The 27,733-nt window shown below is 34.2% G+C and overlaps 7 protein-coding genes across 8 annotated transcripts; 4 read left to right on the top strand and 3 right to left on the bottom strand.

Annotated features, from left to right (window-relative positions):
* Nucleotides 1–48: 48 nt before the first annotated feature.
* Nucleotides 49–3,525, bottom strand: Fbxl7 (F-box and leucine-rich repeat protein 7). Its single transcript, XM_085484994.1, is given in 4 exon segments — nucleotides 49–1,659; nucleotides 1,661–2,057; nucleotides 2,583–3,054; nucleotides 3,409–3,525. Coding segments are annotated over 2 exon segments (1,335 nt in total). The 5' UTR covers nucleotides 2,045–2,057; nucleotides 2,583–3,054; nucleotides 3,409–3,525; the 3' UTR covers nucleotides 49–708.
* Nucleotides 3,526–3,554: 29 nt separating this feature from the next.
* On the top strand, nucleotides 3,555–14,241 carry LOC114937350 (cytosol aminopeptidase-like). The gene is given in 11 exon segments (XM_029310778.2): nucleotides 3,555–3,683; nucleotides 3,988–4,103; nucleotides 9,398–9,494; nucleotides 9,496–9,559; nucleotides 10,028–10,202; nucleotides 10,292–10,619; nucleotides 10,701–10,817; nucleotides 10,819–10,970; nucleotides 11,365–11,410; nucleotides 11,412–11,544; nucleotides 11,729–14,241. Coding segments are annotated over 11 exon segments (1,536 nt in total). The 5' UTR covers nucleotides 3,555–3,599; the 3' UTR covers nucleotides 11,953–14,241.
* On the top strand, nucleotides 4,038–9,293 carry LOC146722332 (E3 ubiquitin-protein ligase COP1-like). The gene is made up of 2 exons (XM_029310777.2): nucleotides 4,038–4,103; nucleotides 4,770–9,293. Exon 2 carries the CDS (start codon nucleotides 5,044–5,046, stop codon nucleotides 7,090–7,092), a length of 2,049 nt encoding a protein of 682 aa, XP_029166610.2. The 5' UTR covers nucleotides 4,038–4,103; nucleotides 4,770–5,043; the 3' UTR covers nucleotides 7,093–9,293.
* On the bottom strand, nucleotides 14,027–19,343 carry MED28 (mediator complex subunit 28). The gene is made up of 4 exons (XM_029310787.2): nucleotides 19,112–19,343; nucleotides 18,388–18,739; nucleotides 18,130–18,305; nucleotides 14,027–16,010 (listed from the first exon to the last, which is right to left on the bottom strand). The coding sequence occupies exons 1-4, from the start codon at nucleotides 19,247–19,249 to the stop codon at nucleotides 15,798–15,800; spliced, it is 879 nt and encodes a 292-aa protein (XP_029166620.1). The 5' UTR covers nucleotides 19,250–19,343; the 3' UTR covers nucleotides 14,027–15,797.
* On the top strand, nucleotides 19,134–20,076 carry LOC114937361 (anaphase-promoting complex subunit 13). Of its 2 annotated transcripts, none has more exons than XM_029310789.2 (2): nucleotides 19,134–19,515; nucleotides 19,770–19,999. In XM_029310789.2, the coding sequence occupies exons 1-2, from the start codon at nucleotides 19,376–19,378 to the stop codon at nucleotides 19,996–19,998; spliced, it is 369 nt and encodes a 122-aa protein (XP_029166622.1). In that variant the 5' UTR covers nucleotides 19,134–19,375; the 3' UTR covers nucleotide 19,999. The 2 variants fall into 2 exon arrangements, with proteins under 2 accessions (XP_029166622.1, XP_029166623.1); XM_029310790.2 differs by having other exon boundaries at nucleotides 19,154–19,515; nucleotides 19,734–20,076.
* A 3-nt stretch (nucleotides 20,077–20,079) lies between these two features.
* Nucleotides 20,080–21,019, top strand: LOC114937360 (AN1-type zinc finger protein 1). Its single transcript, XM_029310788.2, has 2 exons — nucleotides 20,080–20,502; nucleotides 20,593–21,019. Exons 1-2 carry the CDS (start codon nucleotides 20,080–20,082, stop codon nucleotides 20,977–20,979), a joined length of 810 nt encoding a protein of 269 aa, XP_029166621.1. The 3' UTR covers nucleotides 20,980–21,019.
* A 152-nt stretch (nucleotides 21,020–21,171) lies between these two features.
* LOC114937364 (tetraspanin-33) lies at nucleotides 21,172–24,446 on the bottom strand. The gene is made up of 5 exons (XM_029310794.2): nucleotides 24,149–24,446; nucleotides 23,642–23,845; nucleotides 23,386–23,559; nucleotides 23,144–23,275; nucleotides 21,172–23,029 (listed from the first exon to the last, which is right to left on the bottom strand). The coding sequence occupies exons 1-5, from the start codon at nucleotides 24,236–24,238 to the stop codon at nucleotides 22,793–22,795; spliced, it is 837 nt and encodes a 278-aa protein (XP_029166627.1). The 5' UTR covers nucleotides 24,239–24,446; the 3' UTR covers nucleotides 21,172–22,792.
* Nucleotides 24,447–27,733: the final 3,287 nt, after the last annotated feature.

Below are 27,733 nucleotides of genomic sequence, written 5' to 3'. Positions count from 1 at the left end.
TGAGTATATTTAATATCTTATTCTGTAACTACAATAAATTAGACAAAATTTAGTTACCAATGATTTTATTATTTATGTAATACGTTAAATTACAAATACAATAAATAGTAGCCATGACTTTCTTGAAGCAGAATATATGTATATATTTTTACAACCAATGAAACACAAATAACCTTTTTACAAATTAATATATACTTGCAAGCGATGTTTGTAAAATAATATTTGCATATGTTAATAAATAGATTCCAAACGATACAAATTATTAAAGTCTCAAATTCATCCTACATTTTTCTCTCATTAACATGGTATCAAAAGATATAACATTTATAATCATTAATAAACGTAAATTTAAAAAATTAGATTTACAATTTCCTACAAACTTTTCTTATATTACACTCTGGCACTTGGAACTGGTGACGTGAGATGATTAAATATTCTGAGAATATTCTCATTCTTAGATATTACTCTTAAAATTAGTATATTCCCAGATATTCTGATATATTTTTGTAAAAAATATTCTTACAAAATATTCTCAATACATTCTTATTCTTTATATTCTTTCAGAATATAAAATATCTACAAATCTGTTCTTTTTTTATATTCATATAAAAATTCTCTAAAAAAATATTCTCTTTTTCAGAATACATTCTTTCTAGAGAATACCTCTTTATACCATTACTTCGATATAAGACACCGTAGGCTGGAATATCAACTAGAAAATCCAGGATTAGTATGCTCGATGATGCAACGTCTGCAATAGCGTTTGACTGCGTGGTAGCCAATCCACGTGACCATAGGACATTCGCCGATGTTGAGTTGTCGCAGACCACGTACGTAATAAGCCAGGGCCTCGAGACCGGCATCCGTCACTCTCTCGCATCCGCATAGGGACAGCTTCTTTAGATTGGGACACCCTGTGGAGAGTGCCTCGAGCGTCGTGTCGCCGATGTCGCATTTCCCGATATCCAGGGCGCGCATACGTGGACATCCGCGTGCCAGGGCGATGGTCGCACTGTCACTGAGCGCCTCGCAGCCGCGAGCGTTCAGATAACGGAGCTTGTAGCAGTGACGGGCGACGACCAGCAAACCGGCGTCGGACACCCGGTCGCATTTGCCCACGGAGAAGTAACGGAGCGAAGGACCCAGACGCGCCGCCAGTTCGCGTACTCCAAAATCCGTCACCTTCGCGCAATCTGACACTGACAGCTGGCGCAAACTGGCACAGTAGGAAGCGATGGCTACCAAGCTGGCGTCGGTGATGCGGGTGCATCTACGTAGGTAAAGACATCCGAGGTGCGGCATGCGCGACAGACTTAACACCAGACCAGAGTCCTCGACACCATGGCAATCGCTGAGATCGAGCGACTGCAGCTGCAAGGTGGTCATACGACCGCAGGCTCGTGTAACGTTGGAGCAACCGGTCAGATCAAGCTCGCGAAGATGGGCGCAGCTGTCCAGCACCGTAGTAACGTTGGCATCGGTGACACGTCGCGAGTGTCGCAGCACTAGGGACGTCAGGTTGAGATACGGCAATTGGACGAAGATGCCAGGTAAACCGGTAGCGCCTTCCAGAACCAAACGGCGAATACAGGTGTGGCAGCCGCGACGCGTCAGCGCGTTCAACGCCGTGGTGGCGTTTTGCGGATAGCAGACCTCGACCTTCTCGCCAGAGGGACGGGTGCCACGCGATCTCCCAAAGACGTCGACATGTTTGCGCCAGAGCGCAGCGATCTCGGGTGTCGAGCCAGCTAAAAATCCTCAGAAGCAGATTGTCATCCAGCTGGCACAAGTCGCTAACTATAGAATAATGTATCAAATGCTTAGATTGTGGTGGCTGCTGTTGCTGTTGACGGCTGGGCACACCCGGGGTTGACGAGGACGATGAGGACGTGGTGCGGCAAGCATTGTTGTCAAGGGTGTGATAACCCAAGTCGATGGCATCAGAACCTGGCCTGTATACCTTCTGCGATGAGTAGCCTCCTCCCCGCTCAGAGCCAGTCTGCTCTCCGAAGCTGGGAAAGAGGAGTGGGCATGATCCGTCCATTCCATGCTCCGTTCTAAAATTTTAATTTATTTCAATTACATTACATTTAGAGAATATCCTACAAGTATAAATAAAAATGATTTAGATTATTGGAAAGATTTCAAACCAAGTTTTTATTTTTATTAAGATAAGGGTATCATCGATGGCTATATCATCAAAATATTTCAGGTAAATAAACATAAATTACAAGACACAGAAACAATTGTCTAGTTTATATAAAAGAAAACAAGAATTCATAAAAAAAATTAAAATTTTTTAAGTTTATCAATTAATTATGACATGTGTTATAGCACATTGATTAATTAATCTATGGACAGAGACCTATAAAAAATCCAAAGATATATCACTTCGTCGACGGGTTCATTCTCTGTTATTCGCGCATACCACAACGCGAAGCAGGTATGTGCATTATTTTTGAAAAAATTCGCCACTGCAAATCTGCGATTTACGACGCGGCCACCGATAAATACAACGTAAGAATTACCCGAGGCTTAAGCGGATACTCGTAGCTATTTTTCTACGTGAAAATTTTACTCACAACAGGATGCCGGACAGGGAGAGTCAGCGACCACGCGTGACATCATCGAGCAATATCGATCTATCCGCCACCTCCATGTTGATCCCGCATTCCAATTCTCGAAGGCAGCTGCGGGGCCCGATATTTCGCTCTCTCGCGGGGACCGATGACCTTCGAAGAGCCGGAGGGGGTCTCTACTCGAGGATGATCTTGAGAGTCGTCGAGTCGCAACCTGCGATCGTCGAGGAACGTAGGTGATCGCGTTTCGGGCGCGGGGCGAAAAATTTGACACATGACAAGCCCTCGACACACTTACAAGGGGGCCCCGACACTCTATCGCGAATTCCCCCTCCAACGTTTTCTCTCACCGTTGACTCTCGTCCACTTTATCCCACTCGCAGAACGTCGAGATCGAGAGATGATGCGGAATTTTTCAACGGGCCCCGAAATTAAAAATTAAAGGCGCGTTTTTGAAGCAAAAATGCGCGAATTTCTGTATGCAAACAAAATCAAATACGCGTCATCAAATCAATGTATTTTTTAATAAAATTTAAATCAAGTAAAAGTTAAATTGAATTATGATTGAATATGATGAAGAAAGAGCAATTTTTGTAAATATTAATATATAATAAATATATAATAATAAATAATATATAATTATATATAAATTATTATTTATATATTATTTATATATATATATAAATAATATATAATTAATATATAATTTATATATATATAATAAATAAATTTAAATCAAATAAGTTAAATTGAATTATGATTGAATATGAAGAAAGAGCTATTTTTGTAAATATATAATTGTAGAAAAATTATATTTTTATATACTTACTTTCTCAATATAAAAATCCGTTCGTAGTTCGCGCATTTGACGTTACGCGGGATCACGATCGCGCTCGAATCGAATTCGGAGTCGCCGCTCTTTATTACATCTCTCCCCGTGATATATGTATATATATATATATATATACAATGTATATATATGTATATATATATCACACCTAATGCTCTCGGGAACGAATTATGGCATTGTCTTTTATCAGGGCTAAGGTATCACCGCACAGAAATTCTCTCTTACGTTTCTTCGCTAACGTATCGACCATGAAGGTAATTTACGGGAAATCTCATTCACCGTCATTTTTCGCCGTCGACGAAGCGGTGGGTTTCTCTCGAAGAAGAACGAAACGAGAGAAATTTTCGTCGCGTTTTAGAAAATTGTCCCTGCGAAGAACGTCCGATACGACTTGTCGTTGTGTTGGCGCGTCCGGAATATTTCGCGAATAAACAGAGTGTCGAAACGATTTTGATTGCAAAATTTTTAATCGCGCTCGTTCGAATAATAAGAGATGTCACACTTTTGTCGCCCATTTCCACGACATGTTTGCATATTTTTTTTTTTTTGCATTTGCAGAAGGGATTGGTGCTCGGTGTGTACGAGACAGAGAGCGAGAGCAACGTCGTGTTTACTCCTACTGCCGCCAAATACAATGAATTGGTTAAGGGCAAGCTGCTGCAAAACATTTTGCTGTAAGTCTCACAATGTCCACTAATTATTATATTCATTATTTACTGCTGATTACTACCTTTTGTGCATCCGCGCGATTTTAGAGATGGTATCACACCGCAATATATACGTCTGTGTCATATATAGTATTATTCTTATCTAACAAGGCTGTACCCCTTGTGCGTTGTTGTAGAATATATTTGCGAGACCTTGACTTGGACACGTATGTTTACTTATCGAAGTATTTTTTTTCTCTATGTCTTCCTCTATATGGAATCCTTTCTTCTCTCGACGAAGAGTTAACTTACATTCCTTCATATATATACAAACATATATTTAAGGACACTTTCTTCGCATACTTTATTTAATGAACGTCACATACTGATGTATAAAACTGTGAGGTATACAAGAGAGCAATTCTCTATGCAACACTTGCACTTTGCCAAATTGTTCTTCCACTTTTATTTAATCATACAACACAACAATATGTTTAAATATTTTATTCATATTTCCAGCCTGAAACAATTGTTATATAATGCTGCCTGAGCTTTTTTCTGACATTCAAAAGTGCTTTCCCTTTGTTATCTTAAAATTCTTACATAAAGTATTTTTTGTTATTAAAAATTTTGAATTTTTAAACAAGAATTTTGTACTTCACGAGCTCACTGGCATTATTTTCATTGTTTCAGGAGTGACTAGACTGAGAGACGATATTATACATATGATATGAAGCGCAACTTGCTCCGCACAAGGATTTCCTAGACATACGCTGCGCTTTATAAATGCGAGATATAACTAAAGAATAAAATACTGCCTGATTTATGACATATATATTCTTTTCGACGTGACATCAGACAAATCAAACGTCCACTTAGGGGTATTTTAAGCTGTTAATCCTTCAGTTAATTAATCTTTGCTGCTCGAAGACTGAGATCAGAAATCTCGAATATAGTAATAGTAGTAATGTCGACACCTGGCAACAGTAATATGAGGAACGATAGCAGCGCAGGGAGCAGTGGTGGTGGCTTAGGCGATGGTAGCAAAATTAATAAGCATCACCAACCTACGAATGTGTTGCAAAGAATGAGCGGGATATTAGAAGATAAAAGTAACGATTATATGTGTCCAATTTGCTTCGATCTTATCGATACGGCTTACATCACGCGTTGCGGACATACTTTTTGTCACCATTGTATTGTAAAGTGCTTAGAGATTAAGGATCGTTGTCCGAAATGCAGTTTTACATTGAACGAGAAGGACATCTTCCCAAACTTTCTTCTGGACGAGCTAGTTTCCAAATATAAGACGAGAACTAAGGGTCTCGCCCAGCTAGGTTCTTACACGGAGAATGGTAGACACAGAACAGGTAACGATTTATCAGTACCGGCGTCCGATGGATTAAGAAGCATTGTTGCGGCGGAAAGCGCCAATCTTACTCTACCGGATGTAAATGTGATGCTAGAGGTGCTGACTCAACGAAAGCATTTGCTCGAAGCTGAAACTTGTACGGCGCAAAACAAACTTTTGCACGAATTCCTGAAACATCTGTTGCAACAGAAGGAAGAACAAAGGAATCAGTTGCAGAAGGAAGTGGTACTGATCAAGAAAGACATGGAAGAAGTGGAGAATATTCTAAAGGACGTTCAGAGCAAGTGCCCGCGGGTGGAAGACGTGAAAAAGGCGAGTGAGAACGACACAGCGCAGGTTTCCGCCATCAGACGGGAGATGCTCGGCCTTATAGATATAATAGACTCGAATATGGTGAAACCTAGTGACAAAACGATCGGTCCTGATAACTTGATCAATCCGAACGTCAGCCAGCCCAGCGGATCTACCCTAGCTATACGCAGGAAGAGACTGCACGCTCACTTCGACGACTTTGTTCAATGTTACTTCGATTCTCGCGGAAAAGAACTTCTCTTGGGTCAGAAATCACAATCGCAGAGCGAAGCGCAACAACATGGTGGCGTCCATAGCACCTGTTCCGGTCTAGACATCTTTCGTGAGAATCTAGTCAAGTTCTCGAGATACAATTCCTTGCGCCCATTGGCGACTCTCAATTACTCGTCGGACCTCTTCAATAATTCCACAATTGTTTCCAGTATCGAATTCGACAAGGACAATGAATTCTTTGCGATCGCCGGGGTGACAAAACGTATAAAGGTATTCGATTACGGTGCCGTTATACGCGACACCGTCGATATTCATTATCCCTGCATCGAGATGGTCTCCAGTTCGAAAATCTCGTGCGTCTCCTGGAACTCTTTCCACAAGGGTATGCTCGCGTCATCGGACTACGAGGGTACCGTGACAGTGTGGGACGCGACGACCGGTCAGAGGACGAAGACGTTTCAGGAGCACGAGAAGAGATGTTGGTCCGTCGACTTCAACGACGTGGATACGCGTTTGATCGCGTCCGGCTCCGACGACGCGCGGGTGAAATTATGGGCATTGAACACCGATTATTCCGTGGCGTCGTTGGAGGCAAAGGCGAACGTATGCTGCGTGAAATTCAATCCACGTAGCTCCTGTCACCTGGCGTTCGGTTCCGCGGATCACTGCGTACATTATTACGATCTGCGTAACATGAAGGAGGCGTTATGCATATTCAAGGGTCACCGCAAGGCCGTCTCCTACGTTAAATTCATCAACAAGGAGGAAATTGTCTCAGCTAGCACGGATTCGCAGTTGAAGATGTGGAACATAAATAATCCGCTTTGTCTACGCTCGTTCGTGGGTCACGTGAACGAGAAGAACTTTGTCGGACTCGCCACTGACGGCGATTACGTTGCCTGCGGGTCGGAAAATAATGCATTATACGTATACTACAAAGGACTAACGAAACAGTTGTTCTCGTACAAATTCGACGCCGTTCGAAGCATACTGGAGCTGCAAGACAGAAGAGAGGAAGATTTGAATGAGTTCGTGTCCGCGGTATGTTGGAGACAAATGTCCAATGTCGTAGTAGCCGCTAATTCTCAAGGAATTATCAAAATATTAGAGTTGATTTAAAAACAATTAAAAATTTAACGAACAGAGAATAATTAGTTTACTCGAATGATTAGCAAATTGTGAATAACAACGAGAAATGACGAGGAATTATTCTAAATAGCATAAATAACTTATTGTTATAAACACGACGTGTAGAGAAAATTTTTAACATAACGGAATTTAAATATTAATATTGAATATTGAATTAAATATTGAATATTAGTATTAAACGTGCATTATCGGCGAATCTAACTAATTTGTGAAAAAGGAAAATCTCCAATTGATCCATGCTCAATATTAACGAGGAGAGCACAAGTATTTTCTCTGGATTGTACATTGTGTGTATAAGTGTAATTAGGGAAATTGATATTGTTAATTATTACGCGCATTTTCGTATATATATCTTGTGACTCTATTTTCTAATCAATATAATTTAGGTACGTATAATTCTATAAATGTGTACAGACTGAATTGTAATGATAAAAGTTTTGCATTGTTATAACAACGAACATGTTACTGAAACATGTTTGCGCACACATACGATCATTTACAAAATTAAAATAATTATACATCTTTCATAATTTTATATTAAGTTACCGATACTTAACATTCGCCGGGAATATATCATAGTTGCACGCTTATTAAACTGTACATTCTATGAAGACGATATATATATTCTACATATATATGATCGCAATACGAGAGTGAGGTTTATTACAATAAGCGCAATACTGCTACAAATGACGCTTAAAGCTGCAAAAATTTAGAGCAATGTATCTACATATAAAGTAAAATATTTTTCTTGAATAATATTTCCTAAATTTACTTAGAATGACGATTGTCTCAATCAACATTCAAAAATTGATGCACATGTTTAATACAGAGCGCATCTTAATTTTGTTTTACAAAATCTGCCAAATAAATTTAAAATGCAGTCGTTTAAGTCTTTTAAAAGTCGATAAAAGTTAGAAGGAAGAAATTATCAAAATTGATATACATGTAGTGATATTTTAAATGGTAATCAATATATATACAAATCGTACCTGCATTTTTTTTAGAAAACTATTACCAATTGCAATATCAATATTTCAAAACTAATACATACTAAAATATCAGTATATTTTAGCTGTATCAGTGTATGTAGAAAAGTCAAAAAAATTTTGGAAAATTTTTTTGTAACCAGTTAGAGTGATAACTCATCTTCCGCTTAAAGTGACTTGCTAGTATCATGACTGCATGATTTTGTAAACAGAAACGTGATAAGGTGTAATCAACGTCTCAAGTATTTTCAATGATAATTGTACATATAGATAGCACATGTTTCTGTTGAAACGCTCCGACTCTCGGAAAGATATTTCTTTTACTGCATATAAAAAATTTTATATGATAATAATTTTATTGTTTCTAATTAGCTTTATAATAGAAAGTTTATTGTATTATATATGAGCCTAATTGAAACAAAATGAAAAACAAAATTAATTAACAAATCTAAGAATTATAAATATTGTTGAAAAAGGCAATTCTAAGGTGCCAAAATATACAGAGAATAAATAGAAAAATTCATATATTTTAAAGTGTTTTAAATATCTGTTTTTGCATAAAATGTTTAAATCTAAAAATGATATAATAAAAGAAATATATTTTTTTCAAATATTTTGTATAATATTACGTTAAATTTTAATTATAAGAGTATTAATGAGACATCCATTGTTTTTTTTGCTTGTTACAAGAAATATAGTTGTGTTTTTAAATTTTTTTTAATTTAACAAAACTCATAATACAACTATGCCAACTAAACCCCATGACAAAGTCACATTATCGCTTATAATATCGTTGTATATAAAAGAAACTAATATTTGCTAACACAAAAATTTTATGATGTATTATATCTTAAGCTGCTAAATAGGTTGCTCGCAAATTCAACTTGTTAGTGAGAACTGTATGTGAAGCAGTTATCTGTAATATCGAATTGTATTGATGCTGATAGATTACAAAGCAACAATTGTGAATTAATGTATAGTTATAATCCTCTCAAAGAGAATAATTGTAAATGTACTGGTGTATAATGTATAACTGGACGAAGAAAAATATTCTAGAATAAAGAATAGTATATTTTTAGAATGTATTTTAAAATTGCAAATTACTATATCATACATGAAATAAATGTCAAAAAAATGCCTAGATTCTATTGTAATTAATAAATTTACGAATTTGTGTCTGAATTTGTCTTCTAAGTATATTACTGTCGCATATCTTTCCTTATTAAAGAAACATATTGTTGCGATGAGATTTTTTGACTAACTTCAAATAAATGTTTACGCTACAGAGCAGGACCAAAGATTCCTAAGGGTCATGCTAGAGTGTTTTGGGGTTTGGAAACAGATTACAGCGGAATCGCGGTAGTTAGTCTGGGAAAACAAGGATCTTGGTATTAACAAGCTTGAAGAGATTCATGAAGGAAAGGAAAGCGTACGTGCTGCCGCAGCAGGTAATTCTCATTATTCAATATACTATGTAAAATAAAGGATTATTATAATCTATGTTATTCAAATTTTGAATTTTTAAATTGTACTTTGAAATTAACATTTTAATATATGATAATATTATATATGTGTTATATAAAATATGTATATGCATGTTTATTATATTTATATATGCATAATATAATCTAAAATCATTTTGATATTTTGAAATATTCATTGGAAGATGATATATTCTTTTACTTGTATGCACTTTATGATCATGGTGTGATTGATAATTGATAATTGATTTCATTATATTGGACCATTTATATATAAATTGCTCATATATTTTGATTATCTTGGTGGACAAGTTTTAGATGAAAATTATTAAAAAGATAAGTTTTATTTTACAGTTGGAATAAAAACATTATTCATTTTCTTGATGCTCTATTATACGTCGTTACTGAATTTTATTAATAGGATTTTTTTTTTAGCGGGATGTCGTGCTTTGGACGATGTCGAAATAAAGGATATCAAGCTGGAAGCACTAGGAGATGCGGAAGCTGCCGCCGAGGGAGCTGGTTTATGCACGTGGCTTTATCAAGGATACAAAAATGAGGAGAAGAAGAAGAAGTTACCAAAGATCTCTCTCTACGGAGAAGAAGGAGAGTGAGTTTCTTTATCTTCACATCCAGAAATGTAGATATCCCACATGACGAGTGTAAACACAATTTTTCTAACGTAATAAATTTGTTTAGGGCGGAATGGCAAGTGGGTATTATCAAGGCCCAGGCACAGAATTGGGCTCGCGAGCTTGCGGACACACCTGCGAATCTGATGACGCCCACGATATTCTCGCAGCGGGTCTCCGAGGTTCTGACGAATCTCGGAGTCGACGTTCAGGTACACGACAAGAGCTGGGCCGAGCAGAAGAAGATGGGCTCGTTCCTCAGCGTGGCCCGTGGTAGCATCGAACCACCTAAATTCGTAGAGATCAGTTACAAAGGCGCGGAGAACTCGAGCGAGTCCCCGGTGACGCTTGTCGGCAAAGGAGTCACCTTCGACGCCGGTGGTATCAGCCTCAAGGTAGGAATCGCGTCGCCCTTTTCTACTTAAAAAGGGAAGAAAACTTCGAAAAAGAACAATCATCATAAGTCATGATTGCAGCCAAGTGCGGAAATGGACGAAATGCGCGCAGATATGAGCGGAGCCGCTTGCGTTGCCGCCACTATTCGAGCTGCAGCGGAATTAAAATTGAAGAAAAATATCATCGGACTAATTCCAGCTCACGGAGAATCTACCGTCCGGACATGCCACGAAGCCGGGAGATTTGGTACGAGCGATGAATGGCAAGACCATTATCGTAGACAACACCGACGCGGAGGGTAGGTTGATTCTCGCCGATGCTTTGTGCTACGCTCAGGAGTTTAATCCGAGGTAAGTAGCCGAAGATTTGTTTGTACAACATGACATCGGTGATAAATGATTTGTGGGGCGTAATTACATTGTAATAATTACTTGGGGAACTGATAAGATAAAGTTCTTCTATAATTTTTTTAAATTTTAATCATATTTCCAATTAAAACTTTTGTTTAAAACATTTTTTAAATAATGTGTTATTCAATCTATTTGATTTATTATTATATATATGTATTATTTATATTTCATTGTTTTATATTTTTATATTTTATTTTCATTATATATATATATATATATATATATATATATTTTGCCTATATTACATATATTTATTTTATTTATTTGCTATTGTTGATATAAATTCATGATTATAGTCACATGATGAAACTTAATAGATTTTCGATTCAAATAGATTTATTTTGGATATCGCTACGTTGACCGGTGCCATGAGAGTCGCCCTTGTCCAACTCCGCAACAGGAGTGTTCAGCAATGACGGTAATCTCTACGAAACCCTGAGAAACGCTGGCACGATAACCGGTGATCGAGTATGGAGATTCCCTCTGTGGCAGCATTTCACCGACGAAGTGACGAGTAAATAAACAACTTCAATCATTATTTCTTATTTTAGAAATTTGTGGACATACTTTTTCCTTATACTCAGCAATATTCAGTTATCATCTTTGTTGTAATCATTGACAGAGAAAGCTCGAATATGATGTCCTCATTATCTGTCACTTATTTTAAATACTTCGCTAACAAAACCGATAATTTTCAGAAAAAGTCAAGGGTGCCGATCTAAACAATATCGCAAAGTGCAAGGGCGGCGGCTCTTGTACCGCTGCTGCATTCTTGAGGGAGTTTGTCGCTAAGGATACACCATGGATGCATTTGGACATTGCCGGTGTCATGGGTCCCGCTCACGATGAATTGTCGTGTATCCCGGCCGGAATGACCGGGCGTCCCACACGTACGCTAATACAATTTCTACAGGCATTGTAAAAATCGCATTAAGCGAGGCCTGCAGCGAATTATTTTACGCAACTCGCACATCTCAGGCGGAATCTGTTATATAATTTTATATGCATATACATAAAAGTTTATACATAGAAGGGTATGTATATACAAAGTAATAAGATACATTTTATGTACACATACATACATACATACATATATATGTGTGTGTGTGTGTGCGTGTGTATATATTATATATAGGGGAATCGCGCCTAATATGGAGAGGATTACATTGAACATTTTTTAGTTTCAAAAAAAAAAAAAAAACAGTGATAAAAACTAAATAACTTTTATCAGTATTTTACAGTATTTTGTTATATATTATTATATATATATAGTATTATAAGAAAATATTAATAATACAGAGTGGATGCTACAAGCTAGTAACTTCTAATGTAAATTTGAAATTATATTCATTGTATCATCCACATTGGATAGTATTAAAACTTGAGGTTTGCATGTATGGAAAAATATCACTGCTATAGAAATAACGTTATATATTCGAAGAAATATATATATATATATATATATATATATATACAGGGTTTGTCCGGAAAGTAATGCGTCGCATTTTTTTGTGACGCGACTATACATCGCAGAGCGATGGGACCGGTTGGGGAGGAAGGGGGGTACCCTTAGCTTTCCAACGGTAGGTCGCTCAATTGTTTCCATGCGCTTGGAGGGTTAGGACGGCTTATTCTGTGAACCTCTGCTTAGTGGTCGCGTCGAACTTGTGATGGAGAGAACGATAGAGCAACGCTATGCGATAAAGTTTTGCGTGAAGCTGGACAAGACGCCGCTGGAAACTTTTGAAATGCTCAAGAAAGTTTGGCCCCGGCGGACTTTTTTTTATTTCCTCGGCTGAAAAGGGAGCTCAAAGGACAACAGCTCGAGTCGGTTGACAACGTACAAGCTACTTCGACGGCCTCCCTGAACAGCATCCCAGTCAAGGAGTTCCAGAAATCTTATGACGCATGGAAATCGCGTTGGCAAAAATGTATTGACGCAGAAGGGTCATACTTCGAACAATTTTAAGTTGTTTTACCTATGCGATCAATAAATTCTTTTTTAAAAAAATGCGACGCATTACTTTCCGGACAAACCCTGTATATATATATATATATATATATATATTACTCAAGATTTACATACGTCAGTTAAAGGTTGCATAAATATAGTTTATCTTTGAAGCATTGTCTGATAAGGTAATTGGAAAACAAGACACTGTATCAACTTTTTATGACTTATATTGCTTTAATGTTTTTATACCTCACCATATTAGGTACTGCCTATATTACTTTAAAAAAGTTACCATACATATTTAAAAAATATATAACCTGCAAACAAAAAATGTATACATATAACACAATATTTGGAAATAGAATACTTTACAATAATTAAAATAAAAGTTGCTCGCCTTATTGCAACAATCTTCATCAAAGTTAATTAACTCCAGACTCATTTTGTTTCACGAAATTTAATTATATAATAATATTGCATAATTTTCTATATTTTATATAATAAAGGGAAACATTGATTTTATTTTTTATAAAATTTTTGTTTATAAAATTGTTTTAATATCGAAACTCATTCAATGCTTGCAGTATCACATTAAACACAAATAGTACATTTAGTTATTTTAATTTTTTTTCAACATTGTCTCAACAACAAAAAACAAATATGAGTAATACATATAGAAATATTTTTAAAATTTAATAATTATTCCTATTAGTAAACTTGTCTTCAATTTTTTTTAAATTTACAACAAATAATTTTTATTTTTCAAAGAAAAGTCTTGTAAAAAATCTTCTCCTATATTAGACACTATTCTCCTATATAAGATACAATTTCTTATTATTGATCAAAAACTGATAATTCCAATTTATAATATGCAATTTACATATACATTTGATTGTCTGTAAAAAAAAACAAACTATCATTATTGTATAGTGGATTTGAAAATAAGTTTTATATACAATTCTTTTACAATTTTGTACAAACTATCTGTATATGTAAAACTGAGCTCTTATTAAAATCAGGATCTTAAATTAATTGGAAATAGTAAAAGTAAGAAATGTACTTTAATATATTCGTATCAGCTCTATGTATACTACAGTGCATACAATATAGTATTGTACAGGATGAAACTTACATATATTATGTGTTTTATATATCGAATTGAAAAAATAATATAAGCATCCTGTCCTGCATTTGTAAGATGCATAAAAGATATAAAATGGCCTATTAATTTGAGAAATAAACGATTGTATTCATTTATTTTACTAATATAAATCGATCATTTTTTCATATTAGAAAATATTTTTTGCATTTTTTTCATCTATATGGATAAAAAATGCACATAAAACTTTTGCCAATTTATACAATATTTACTACATATATCTTTATCCTAAAACTATATATATATAAAATAAAATTAGAAATAAATCTGTTATATATTCTAGAAGAATCGCTACCTATATATATTTTTTTATATAAGTGAGAGAAATTTGATTATTCTGCTACTTATCATTACATAAACTCAAAAAACTATGACGAAACAACATTATATGCATAATATATCGCATAAATATTAAAAAATTATAAAAGATATTTTAATTCTATAATATAATTTATATAAAGATCATCATCATCATCATAAAGTTTAATTTTAATTTAAAATCTTGTAGCTTGAATCAAAATTCTGTTTTACATGCATAACAACTATATCTATATCCCACATACATGAGTACATTAATTATAAATTTAAAACTGAATTCTAATTTTAAAGAATTTGAAAAAGTTATAAAAATGAATAAATTATTAATTGGTATGCAGATATTCTAGCTATAGGACATAGATGCTTATACTAATCTAGCATAATCTACCTGCATGACATACATTTTAGTTTACAGTATGTTAAATAATTTCACTGATGTCGCACAAACAGTACATTTGATCATTGTCCAAAGGCACTGCAAAAGTGATAAACACATATTTTTATTATAAAAATGTTGATACACACACACACACAATCTTTAAAAAATATCATAACTAAGATGTAGTATAAAGAAATAGGACGAGATATCCTTCTGTACAAGAGAGTAAAAATATCACATTACTCGTGTTATATAATTTCATTATGTACAAGTGTCTCACATTGCCATTTAACTTATAATTACAAAATATCTACCGTATTCTAGATCGCAATTTTACATATCCTGCATAAGTTCTTGCTCTTGTCTTAAAGTTTTCGGGACTAGTGAAAAGAATTGAAAAAAAGTCTATCCCTCGCATACAGTAACAGTTTCACGAGAAATGCGATGTTCGTACTGAATACAATAAAACTGGCACTTTATCAAAACGCGTTTGCCTCAACGTAAGCTCGTAAGTTACATTTGTACATATTAATCATACCTATCTCTATTCCAATATAATTGTCATACATCATCACTGCGTTTCAACAGTCACCATCAGCATTGTATAAACAAATTTGCGAGTTCAAAACACAAATCCCGTCTAACAACCAAGTATATTCGACACTTTGGAAGCTACAAGAAGCTATAGAAGTCTGTTTTTCCTTCAGAGAAAGAAACAAAAAACCGCATCACACACAACATATAACATGTTTACGTGCAAGGTGGTGGAGGCTGCTGTTGCGGAGAGGGAAGGGGCGCTGCCGCAGCGGCTGCGACTGCGGCAGCAGCAGCATAGGACGACGGGTCTGAAGGATCGAGAAGCGGTGGTGGCGGCGGTAGGCCACTGCCACCGCTGCTACCTCTACCTCTACCTCGGCCTCTTCCACGACCCCGACCCCGGCCCCTCCCCCTTCCGCGTCAACTCCGCCTCTCTGGCATCCCTATGTTGCTCGTTGTCTTCTCCAGGAAGGCCAGAGGTCCCTGCAGAGCGCTATTGCCCATACCGCCGACCGGGAACCCGGCGGCCCTGCCACCGGCTACACCCTGCGCCATGAACATGCCCTGCTGACTGACTGGAACTCCGACTCCCTGAAGACCCGACGTCGGCGGGCCACCAGAACCCTGCTGCACCTGCAAAGTCACACCAAGAGAAACTTATTGTAACTTGGAAGAATGCCTCTGAGAAGAATATACTTGAATATATCCCATGATACATATGTATTGTGTACGCAACACCAGGAATGCAATGGAAAGATATACAGCATAGCGATATAACTAGCATAAGCTTGCATTTAACATCTGTCTCTAGCTTTGCTGTGATATTAAGGAAAAATAGTACTGTACTAGTTCACTTTTTCACGTTTACCACGCGAAAGATAGCTATTGAAAAATATAGATTCTACACGTAGCATGCATATGTTCAAAGAGAGAAAGAGATGGGACACACGTGAATAAATGAGAGAAATCAGTCGGATCTGACAGGAGTGACGATAAGAGACAAGGGCAATGAAAGAAAGCACAATGGTTGTTTGTTTGAGATGAACAGAGATATTTATTCTGTCGCAACATCTCTATTTGCAAGTAAGAACAACATAAGTAAAATGATATTTTCAGATTGCAACAGCTATAATGCTTCTCTTATGAGTTTATATAGTTTGTAAACTTAAAATTTATATATAAATACTCTATATTATATTATTATATATTTATCTAAATGTATAAAGAAATATATCTCTTTATTTATGTGCAGGACTCACGTATGAAATTTGCAGAAGGAACTTGACAATAGTTATTCTAATTTACAAGTAATTTATGTTTTTGCCACTGATTTTCGTAGTCGAAATTTAATTCGCGTAACAATACTTGATGTTCATGCATACAATATCTACATGCAGAAGTATGTAAGCATCTTATACATATATATATATATATATATATATATATATATATATATATATATGTATGTATATTTCTTTATAAATACAAAGATATGTAAAAAATTATGTTTCACTCATAAAAAAAAGATATAAAAAAATAAGATAAAAAAGAGTAAAACGTTTATATATATTATTCATTTTACAACTCTATATACAAAATATAAAATCTTATCAAATGCAATGAATAATAGGAAATCATATAAAATATTCAAAAATATCATTATCTATACATTTGAACTCGTACACATGAATTAGTCTTTTCGAACATATAGTGTAGATAATCACTAGATTTTTGTATTAATATGTAAAGCATACTAACTAGGAATATTCCTAGATGTATTATTGCCATTATTAGATTTATTATACTTTCTTCTTCTTTTCTTTTTTTTCTTTTTTTGGTTAAATATTTGTACATATTTTCGTCTTCATTGTTTTGGCACCATCTTACAACAGTTTTTTTACATGTACAGTTAATCTTCTAATACTTTTCTTGTAAATAAAATTCAAATTTTTGTATAGACTTTTATATCGCAGGTAATCATAAAAGCACTTTAATCTGTTTTTCTTTTTACATTTCTAGATCTGTAGATTTTTATAAGGCACTGATATACGCATTATTATAGTTATTATCCCTTATCCGATGGGACTCTAATTATCTAATCTCTTTGTCAGCAATTACTGTTTAAAAAAAAACAGCAAAACATTTTCTAACTTTCTAATGAGTATTTTAGAATTATCAAAGAATTTACTTAGTTTTAATAATCTCTCTTAATTAATCTATAATTCTCTGAAATAGATAAATAATTTTGCAAATACACGTCCTCGTGTATACATACGCGCATATGCAGGCAATCGCTCATCTACGATCAAATGCAATAAATAATAAAAAAAAGACATTGTAACAATAAATATATATTATAATTAAAAATAGCAAAAAAACACGACTATACGGATAGAACATTTGTATGACTGTGACATGAAAACAGATCTAACATTAAAATATCAAGGTAAATGCATTATGTGAACAATGCAATCAATTTAGATTTGAAGCAATAAGACTATTTATAAAAAACTTGCTCTCTATAAAATTACAAAAGATTGGAGTTTCTTGACCTTATTGAAGTTAAATCTTTCAACATATTTATCAATTATATTGATTTACTTTCACCTATCTCATGTGACAATGTTCTTTGTTTTTTCCCTTCATTTTTTCTAATTCCAAAAAATGCGTATACTTTAAGTACCAAATTTATCAACAATCTGAAGAACAAGAAAATTTTAACTTTGGTCATAACACAGTATTACTTAAATACCTGTTGCTGCAATGGATGCTGCAACTGCTGTTGCAATTGTGGATGCTGTTGCTGCTGTAATTGTTGTTGCAGTTGCTGCTGATGCTGCAACATTTGCTGTTGCTGTTGCATTGAAGCATTGCCACCGCCACCTCCAGCCTGTTGGTTTTGCCCACTTTGATTTCCACTGGATAATCCTACATACCAATGTTATTAAATATCCTATATACTAATGATATTAAATATATTATTTCAAGAAAAGTGTTAAAATTGGCTTACCATTAGGAGCTGGACCTTGAGCAGGAGATTGCGCCCATCCCTGTAAATCTGACAACATATTCTGCCAGACGACAATCTTTTCATTATGTCTCTTTATGAGCTCTTCCTTACGGGCCAATTCCATCCTCAGTTCTTGGATATCTTCCTTGACTACCAACTCAGGCTTCAGTGCAGACAGCAAAAATCTTTTTTGTAGAAAGAAAGCCTCCATTTGCCTAGCCAGGTCTATAAACCTCATCGTAGCTTGTTCCATTTCCGCACGACCTTCATCCTTATCCACTGTCAAACCACCAGAAGCGCCAGTCCCATTGCTTACTAATCCTTCGTCCTTTATCAGCATGCTCAAACATTGCTGGAAATGGTGATTAAGCTTCAATACATTTGCCTGACGATTTTCTCATCACTTTTTCACAGTCTCAATACAACATAATCTTACATGTAAATGATAATGAAATTTCGACACAAGTGATTCATTAAAAGTAATTTTAGTCACATTAATAGGTGCTAACAATTAAGCTATTTTGTAACAATTCTTTTATACATTCCACATTCGACATGTAATATTTGATAAAGATTCCCTCAATCAAGGGTATCCCTCGACATTTTTCGCGATGTAAATTGTCAATAATAACGTAAACAGTGCAGTTCTCGTAAACGTAGATTTTCACGGAAGGAAAAGCACATGTATGGTGGAAGGGAAAATTTCGAATCGGGCATTTTATACCTGAAATGCTTCTTCGAACTCGTCAACGAGATTACCGTTGCTGTTGGTCGGCGTCGCCATTATACTGCGCGATTTACGCGCAAAAGCAAAATCGTCTTGATTTCTGGTCGCGCGAAAGTCACATTCGTGTTCCTGCATGCATTCCTTCCTACTTTGCTAGACCTTGCTCCAAAAATGGCACTAGATGCCTAAATGCGTGAAAGGAGACGTGCTGATTTCCGCGCATGAGCAAATGCGCGCGATTGCCTCCTAGTTATCTTCTCCATGGTACATACTCTGTTCACCAGAAAAATTTCTGAAAATAAACGTCGAAATAAGCATGTCATTCTGCCAATTTTGTTGAATTTTCAGATTTTCTATATTAAGAATTGTTGGATCAATCTTATCAGATTTTTTCATCGATAGTAAGTATGCTCAAAAATCGTATAAAACTATGCATAATGATTATTTAAAAAGAGTCTCAAGTATATTTATACATATAAAACATTTGATGTAATTTTTTTAAATTAAATGTTATAATAGACATAATTATTTTGATTTAATATTTGACGTTCAAGTATAAAATTTATCAAATAATTGAAATAGCATTGCGTGTGTGCAAATACGATAATATTCTTTTAAGATTAAATGTGCTGATTGTCATTTGCGACATGGACAGCCAGGTGTGCGGAGATGGTAGATTGATAGACGTAATCGACGAGAGCTGGCGCAAGGAACGCTTACCCATCGACGACATTTCGACCCCGGTGGCTGAATTGCCAGATCCTGAGAGTGATAACGGAGATTCTCACATGACGTTGAAGGAATTGGAGCAGAAGTGGAATAATCTTGCTTTGAGCTCTCTCAGCGACAATCATCTGCATTCCCCGACACCTCTGCACAATTGAATATTGTTGCTCAAGAATTTGAAGGATTAATAGATCATATATATATATATATCTCTCGATATCTTTTCTTACTGCATCACAATGGAATTTCCAGAAACTGGCAAACACTGCGCGATGAAGGACTGCAAATTGTTGGACTTTTTGCCATTTGTGTGCGAGCATTGTCAGGCCACTTTCTGTAAAGAGCACTTTCATATGATGTCACACGAATGTTTAAAACAGGAGACTGCAAAATGTGCTGTAGAAAAACCAGTAAACTTTTTATGCTCCAAAGAGTCTTGCAAAGAAACATCGCTAATTGAGATGCCATGTGTCAAATGTAAACAGCATTTTTGTGTAACGCATAGACATCATGGATGCTTAGAGTTGAGTGAATCAGAGAAAACTCAGAAATTGAAAAAGTGGCAAATACCTAAGAAACAATTTGCAGAAGCTAAAGCTGTTGTAGATAAACAAATTGAAGACAGCTTGAGAAAATCTAAGAATACAGCAATGGCAAATAAGGTACTATTATATTATCACATATAAAGAAGAAAATATTTTTTAGTACATTAGAAAATAATATTCTTAACAAATTTATTTATTTATTTATAGGTGCAACTCATGCGTGTAAAAGGTTCCGCAATTGGTCCGAAAAATGTACCAACGAGCGAAAGATGTTACTTCCTTGCGCATTTACCACTCACAGTTAAAAATAAACACATAGGCACATCTAAAGGTGTCTTTGTCAACATGCAGTGGACGATTGGTAAATGTATAGATTCAATGGCAGATACGCTTAAAGTTCCCTATACTAATAATACTAATTCAACCATTATGAATAAACTGCAACTTTTTCATCATTCTAACGGAGCTCTAATATATGATGAAATGGATACCCCTTTAATAAAATTATTTGAAAATTCTACTATTGTTGATGGACAGCGAGTCATTCTGGAATATTCTAATAATGTACCTATTGACACATCCTTGTACAAATAGGTGTTGATTATTTTGTCGTAATAAAGTTTCTTATACACAATTTGCTATCTTATATAATAGTCCACCACACTTATTAAATAGAATAGTGTATGTATATGGGGTAGCTGTTTATATCACTTGTGATGTATTGGGTTATATAATAAGTTTTTATCACAATACAATTTGATTTATTGATAGCAAAATAACACACACTTTTTAGAATAATACTTATTTATTAAAAACTAGAAGGTTTTATATCAGTGGTTTTACATTCATTCTTGACAAAGATACATCTAAATGCATTAAACGAATTATTTATACCAGATTATTGTCAGATTTGTTTAAAATAAGAGAACAATAATACTCTGACTTTGGCACTGGACGTTTCTTGTGTCATATACACGAATTATTGCTAATATGGTGAGCAATATAAATGTGTACAAATAAATGTGCGCTCGTTCATAATTTTATGTAATACAGATATGGCATCGTACATACTAGAAGAACAAGTTAATGAAATACCATTATAATTATTGAAGTTCAATAGTGTGTATCCATTTATAGTAAGAGTAATATTCCACTCATAATCATTAATTACATTAAAAAAAGTATAATGAGCAGAAACTGTTCATATAGATGTATATTGTCTATAATCAAGAACACATTTAATATTTAAATATTTAAAAATACAATATAAAATAAAACTTTGATGATAATTTACATCTAGCTAATGAAGCAAATTAATGTTTCAAGATTTATTTACAAGATGACATTTATCTCTAACCTCAAATTCATTAATTCTACATATATTTTAATGGAAGCAATATATAAAAATGCACACGATTATTGAATTCCTTTAAAATAAACTCCTATATCACTTATTAATAGTACATCAATGTTAACCATTAAAATAATTTTGTGTCATTCTATCAAAAACTACTAAAAACGATAAAATTTATGCTGTAATTAAATCTTGCAAAAAGAATATCAAATCTGAATATTTTTTAAGCTATCCTGTGTTGCAAGAAAATAAAAAAATAATAGCGATATATATATATATATATATATATATATATATATATATATATATATATATATGTGTGTGTGTGTGTGTACATTGATACAAAAATAACAAATTTAATTTAAAAAAATAAAATTGTTTGCGAAACAGACGTTACATATAATCGTAAAACTGAGATTGTGTTCTATAATATCGCGTAATGCAATGCAATACACTCAACGAAATGCATATTGCAGAGTTCGTCATGGTAAATATCTCACTTTTGTCTTTAGCGCATTTGAGTCATCAGTTCCATGTACAGAGAAATGCATTAATAGTGTCCCATACAACATTCATAAAAACATGACCTCGCCATTTTGCAAGCACGAAGCAGTTGAGCGATTGATCATACAATTAATTCTGTGTGAACAAAAAAGTATATTTCCCGAATATTAGAAAACAATTTGATCACTGATTGTAAATACATAGGACACTATTTCTCTCTGCACCTGTATGTATATAATCTCAATGTAAGGTCTTAATCGATAGCTAATCGCGTAAACGTATCCTCTGCGAGTGATGGACAAAGAATCAACGACCTCTTTATCCCTTACTCACGTACAGGTGAAAGTAATTTTTGAAGTAGAGGACAAGTTTGATGAGGGATAGAATGCACAATATGTATAAAGAGATCGCAAAGAGGACGAGCAATGCCATTCGCGCGTTTATATTTGTCTCTGTGTGATCATGCGATGCGCGCGATCGACCGCCGCTGGCCACCTGCCTGTTGGCTGGAGAATGTATCTGATAATGGTAGGTGGCCTGAAGTCAAGCTCAGGAATGCCAGCGGGACTTCTGCAATTCGATTTGACCTTCCAGCGTTTTTGCGAGATAGATCACGAAGAGTTGACTGAGCGCAATACCCAGAGCGATACCAGCTATCGTGTAGAGATTACGCTCCGCCCAACTACGCACGATCTCGATGCAGCCGCTAGTCCACACCTTTTTACTTGCTTCTGATACTGGCAACATCTGGACCTTATAGCCGCACATTATATTTACAAGTCCGCTCTGAAAATTTAAATTATCTCATTGAGAATAAGAAATTTAAAAAAATATATATATATATAAAAGAATGTTTTAATTTCCTTAAAAATTTTTTTTTCTAATATATAATATACGTACAGATATATCAGTAGCATTTATGCAACAAGAGAATGGTACACCGCAACGCTCCACACTAGGGCTACTACAATTAAAATATTCATTCTTTCCCCAGTCCTGGTATCCCCCTTGGCTTAAACCGCAGCACTTAAACTACAGTGGAAAATTTTTATAAATATTTTACAAATATTTCATAAAATTAAATAGATTATATAAACACAATACATTTATCATTTTAATAACTTTATTTACATAATCTTTACCTCTTGTTGTCCAAAATCAATGAAATTTTGCAGATCTGGATCTTCTCTGTATGTTTGAATTATTTTGTCTGTAAAAGATTCTTCCAAAAGAGACTGCAATGCATGTGGAAATACAAATCCAACAATTGCCACACCCATTTCCAGGAGGAAAAATACCAGAAGACACAATGAATACTGAAAAAGGAATTTAGTCAGACAATAAAATATATTTTTATAGAGATTACTTTAACAAAAGAATGTGTACAAAAGAACTAACGAATTTAAGAAGGCATGTGTTCTCACGAAGAGCTCCTACGCATCCTGCAAAGCTAACGACAAAGACGACGCCACCAGCTATCAGCATCACCAGGGAGATGTTTAAGACTACATCGTAAACGTTTTCCACTCTGACAGATCCTGTTGCTTGCCATTTATCCACGAAAGCATATAGACCTACTCCAATTAATAGTCCGCCAAATAACTAAACAAGAAAATCATGTTGTCATTTGTCTCATCTAATATCAACCTCTTTAACTCTGGATATCAACTTTAATATAATATATAAATTAGACTTTCTCTTTCTAATATAACAGTAAATAAAGTTATATCAGCTGAGCTTTTACTAGACAATTGAAATTAATTCATATTAGTGAAAGTGACATAAATATGTCGATCTCTTTTGTCTCATCGAGTACCAAATAACAAGTTACATTTACAGATAATCGGTGCAATAAAGAATAAAAGAAGCTCTACACGAATACAATCTTGGGAAGGAGTCGCTCACCCAGAAGACGAAATTCAGCATAAAGATCATGTACTTCACGCACGAACTGACGTACGTAAAGTTATTGCTTCGTCTGCGATTATTCATCATCGTGTCGTTGTGGGAGGACTCGACCGACCTCAATGGCGAGTGATTAATAACCTTCGAGCGCGTGCACAATCAAACACGAACACAAACGGGCGACTGTTTCAACTCACGGCGAAAAACAATCCGTGTCGTTGAAACATACTTCAGCAGCTTCCACTCGTTCCGCCATTACGACGTTTCTCGTCGCGTTTCATTCCTGTCATTCGCGTTTCTCGCAATCAGCTGTTCCGCGTTCCACGATGACAGATGACAGCTCGCAGGGTTGATTCTTCGGGAGATTTTTTTCTTGCACGTTCCTCACTTTTTCATTCTATTTCTATAAAAATGTCGAAATTTATCGAGTGAAATTAATAAAATTGCAAGATAATAAATCGAGAGAGTTTTAATTGAAGTTGAAATAACGCAAAATACGAAATAATCTGGTATCCCTTTAACTGGGATTTAATTCTGGTAACGTAAAAAGATTGGTAGCACTGTTCGCATGTGTAAGCTCTTCGAAACGAAGGAACTGGATGGAACGAACCATTTTCGTGTTTTTAAGGGTCGGCAGGCGACATGGTGGAGACGCCTATCGGCCGGCCGGGAATTACGGATTCTTATTTTCCAGATATTAGCGAAAATATTGAATGAATCTTATTAAATTTAGGATATTCTTAATCAGTAAGCTCATTTGTAGTCCTCTAAAGAGCTATTTTATGAAAAAAAGATAAAAATAAAAATTTTTAATAAACTTGGGGGAATGCACAGCTAGGAACGGGTAAGGTTGGGTTAGCCGCGAGTCCGTATTTTATTTATTATAAATTTTTAAGAGCGAAAATGTAAAATCCGGCCTTTTAGAGGACTGCTTTATTATATAAAGAATATATTAAAAAAAAATTCACGAAGTTATGTCACTTATTTTATGAAATATCTGGACGATAAGATTCTCACTAGATTCATAAGGAGCAGGGGAAATTTCTGTGGTAACATGCTGACTGCTTGACAAGGAGAGAGCATCATTCCATCTTTGTCTCTCTTACATCGCATATGTAGTAGCGTCCATGTAGGTACAAACACTAATACGTGAGCACACGGATGCAAATATTGAGAGATAATGTCAGCAAAAAGGCTATCATATTATTTTTATTTTTTTGTATATGTATGCATATGTAAATAAAGAACAAAAATAAAAACTATTTTAAGATGACATTTTATAATTAATTTTCTATATGTATTTGCATTTTATTAATATATATTACATTTTTGATATGTTTTTAATTTATAATTTATATAAACATAAGTATGAAATAAAAATTGAAATAGTTCTGAAAATAAGTATATTAATGATAAAATTATTCAAAACAATAAAAAAATTAAATTTAATATTTTTTTAGTGTTTGTACCTACATGGACGCTACTACATATGCGATGTAAGAGAGACAAAGATGGAATGATGCTCTCTCCTTGTCAAGCAGTATTAAAAGCCATATTAAAAGCTCTAGCTTCATTCAATTAATAATCCAATATAATAATCAACAATTATTTTTATATAATATATAGTATTTTTAAATATTTTTAAATATTTAAAAATATTTTTTTAAGATTAATTGAGGAAAAGAATATTTTAAATATAAAAAAATATTTTAAATATTCTTTTTCAATTAATTTTTAAAACAAATTTTTAAAAATATTTTTATATATTCAAATACTTATTATATTATATAAAAATTATTGTGAATTATACTCATTGGAGTAATAATTATTGATTGAAGCTTGTTATGGCACAAACTGAACATCTTGTACATTGTCTGTATAATATTTTACTTATTTATAAAATGTTTTTTATAAATAAATGAAATATTATATATATATAATATATAAGATTATAATATATAAGATTATTGATGTTACATTGTATAACTCTCATTTCTTTCTCTCTGCTACATAAGTACTTATGACGTGAAAGAACTTACGAGTAACGTATGATGGCTCAATGCAAGAATATTTAATCACGTAAAAAACTTGAGTTCAAATATATCAATATCAATTTTTTTATAATATATTGGAATATAGAAAATCATAGAAATATATTTTTTATATAGGCGATAAACTTAAAAATTTGATATTGAAAATATTTTAATCATTTTACAACTACACATACTATAAATATATAAATGCAAAATAATTCCGTAAATAAATTTCAAGTAATAAATCAATTGCACACATGCACACAGCTGGTATGTAGATTTTTATTAAATTTATTTTCTGAATTATTTTACACTTATATATAGTGTATGTAGTAAAAATATTTTCAATATATTAAAAAATTTTTAAATCGCCGAAATATATTTTTTTATCATTTTTCTATATTCTAATATATATATATATATATTATAAAAAATTGATATTGATATATTTGAACTCTAATTTATATACTGGATGATATACTGAACATCCTTGCATTGATTATACATTACTCAACGTTCTTTCACGTTATAAGTATTTGGAGCAAATTATACAATAGCATCAATAATCAAAAAGAAATCAAGAATATAATCAACATATCCCTTATATAATATATATATATATATATATATATATATATATATATGTTATATATATACGTTATGCACATATGTGCATAACCATATATACTTCCAAAAAGTGGGTGCTTATTAGTCTTGCTACGTTACTGCTTTCTGCTACGGAAGGCCAGAAAGCATTTTCAGGCGGCATCTCGCGTATACCGGCACGGTAGATGAACAAGGAGAACACGTGATTATCGGTCCTTGTCTCTCTTACGTGCGTCCGCGTGAGCGATGCAGTTGGTGTATGTACGTGTACAGACATACACCACTACATAAAACCCGAGAATTGGTTTCTCGGCGTTGGCAACACTGAAACCGGAGTTTCGCGTTGTCACCGCACGAGGTCTCCAATATCAATTCGGAGTTTGCCTGGGTGTACTGCCGACCCTTAAATAGGTGCATGTTGCATCAGAGAGAAAGATGAGAGCGGCCAGGCCGGCGTTTTGGCTGTTACCGTTTTTACGGGACTGCTTGAAGCGCCCCTCGCACCCGTTTTTAATATCGGAACTAACTGCACACCCATTTTCTGGCAGGGTCGATAAAGTTTGTATTTGGTGCGAGTCCGTGCTACGCCCATAATTTTCGTGTTAACACAGTATCACGTATTCATTCTGTATATGTGCGATCTTTTCTCTTTATTTATATATATATATATATATATATATGTATTTATATAATTTGTATAAAAACTAAAATATAATTATTAAAATATATATATATATGTATATGTGTAATGAAATATATAAATCTTATTTTAATTAAAATAAAACAGAACGATTAATTGTTCGACCACCTGGATTTTGGAATGTAATTTTTAATATATATTATATTATATTTAATATTTATCGCCGCTTCTATTAATATGAAGTGCAATGTCAACGTGCAATAATGTACAATTATTTAAAGTTTCCATGCCTAATGTATCATGCCG

The sequence above is a fragment of the Nylanderia fulva genome, unplaced genomic scaffold (genome assembly GCF_048542155.1).
Source record: "Nylanderia fulva isolate GAGA-0341 unplaced genomic scaffold, ASM4854215v1 Scaffold33, whole genome shotgun sequence".
Classification (NCBI taxonomy): Eukaryota; Metazoa; Arthropoda; class Insecta; order Hymenoptera; family Formicidae; genus Nylanderia; species Nylanderia fulva.
Note: the sequence above shows the minus strand (reverse complement) of the source record. Positions and strands in the feature narration are given on the sequence as shown.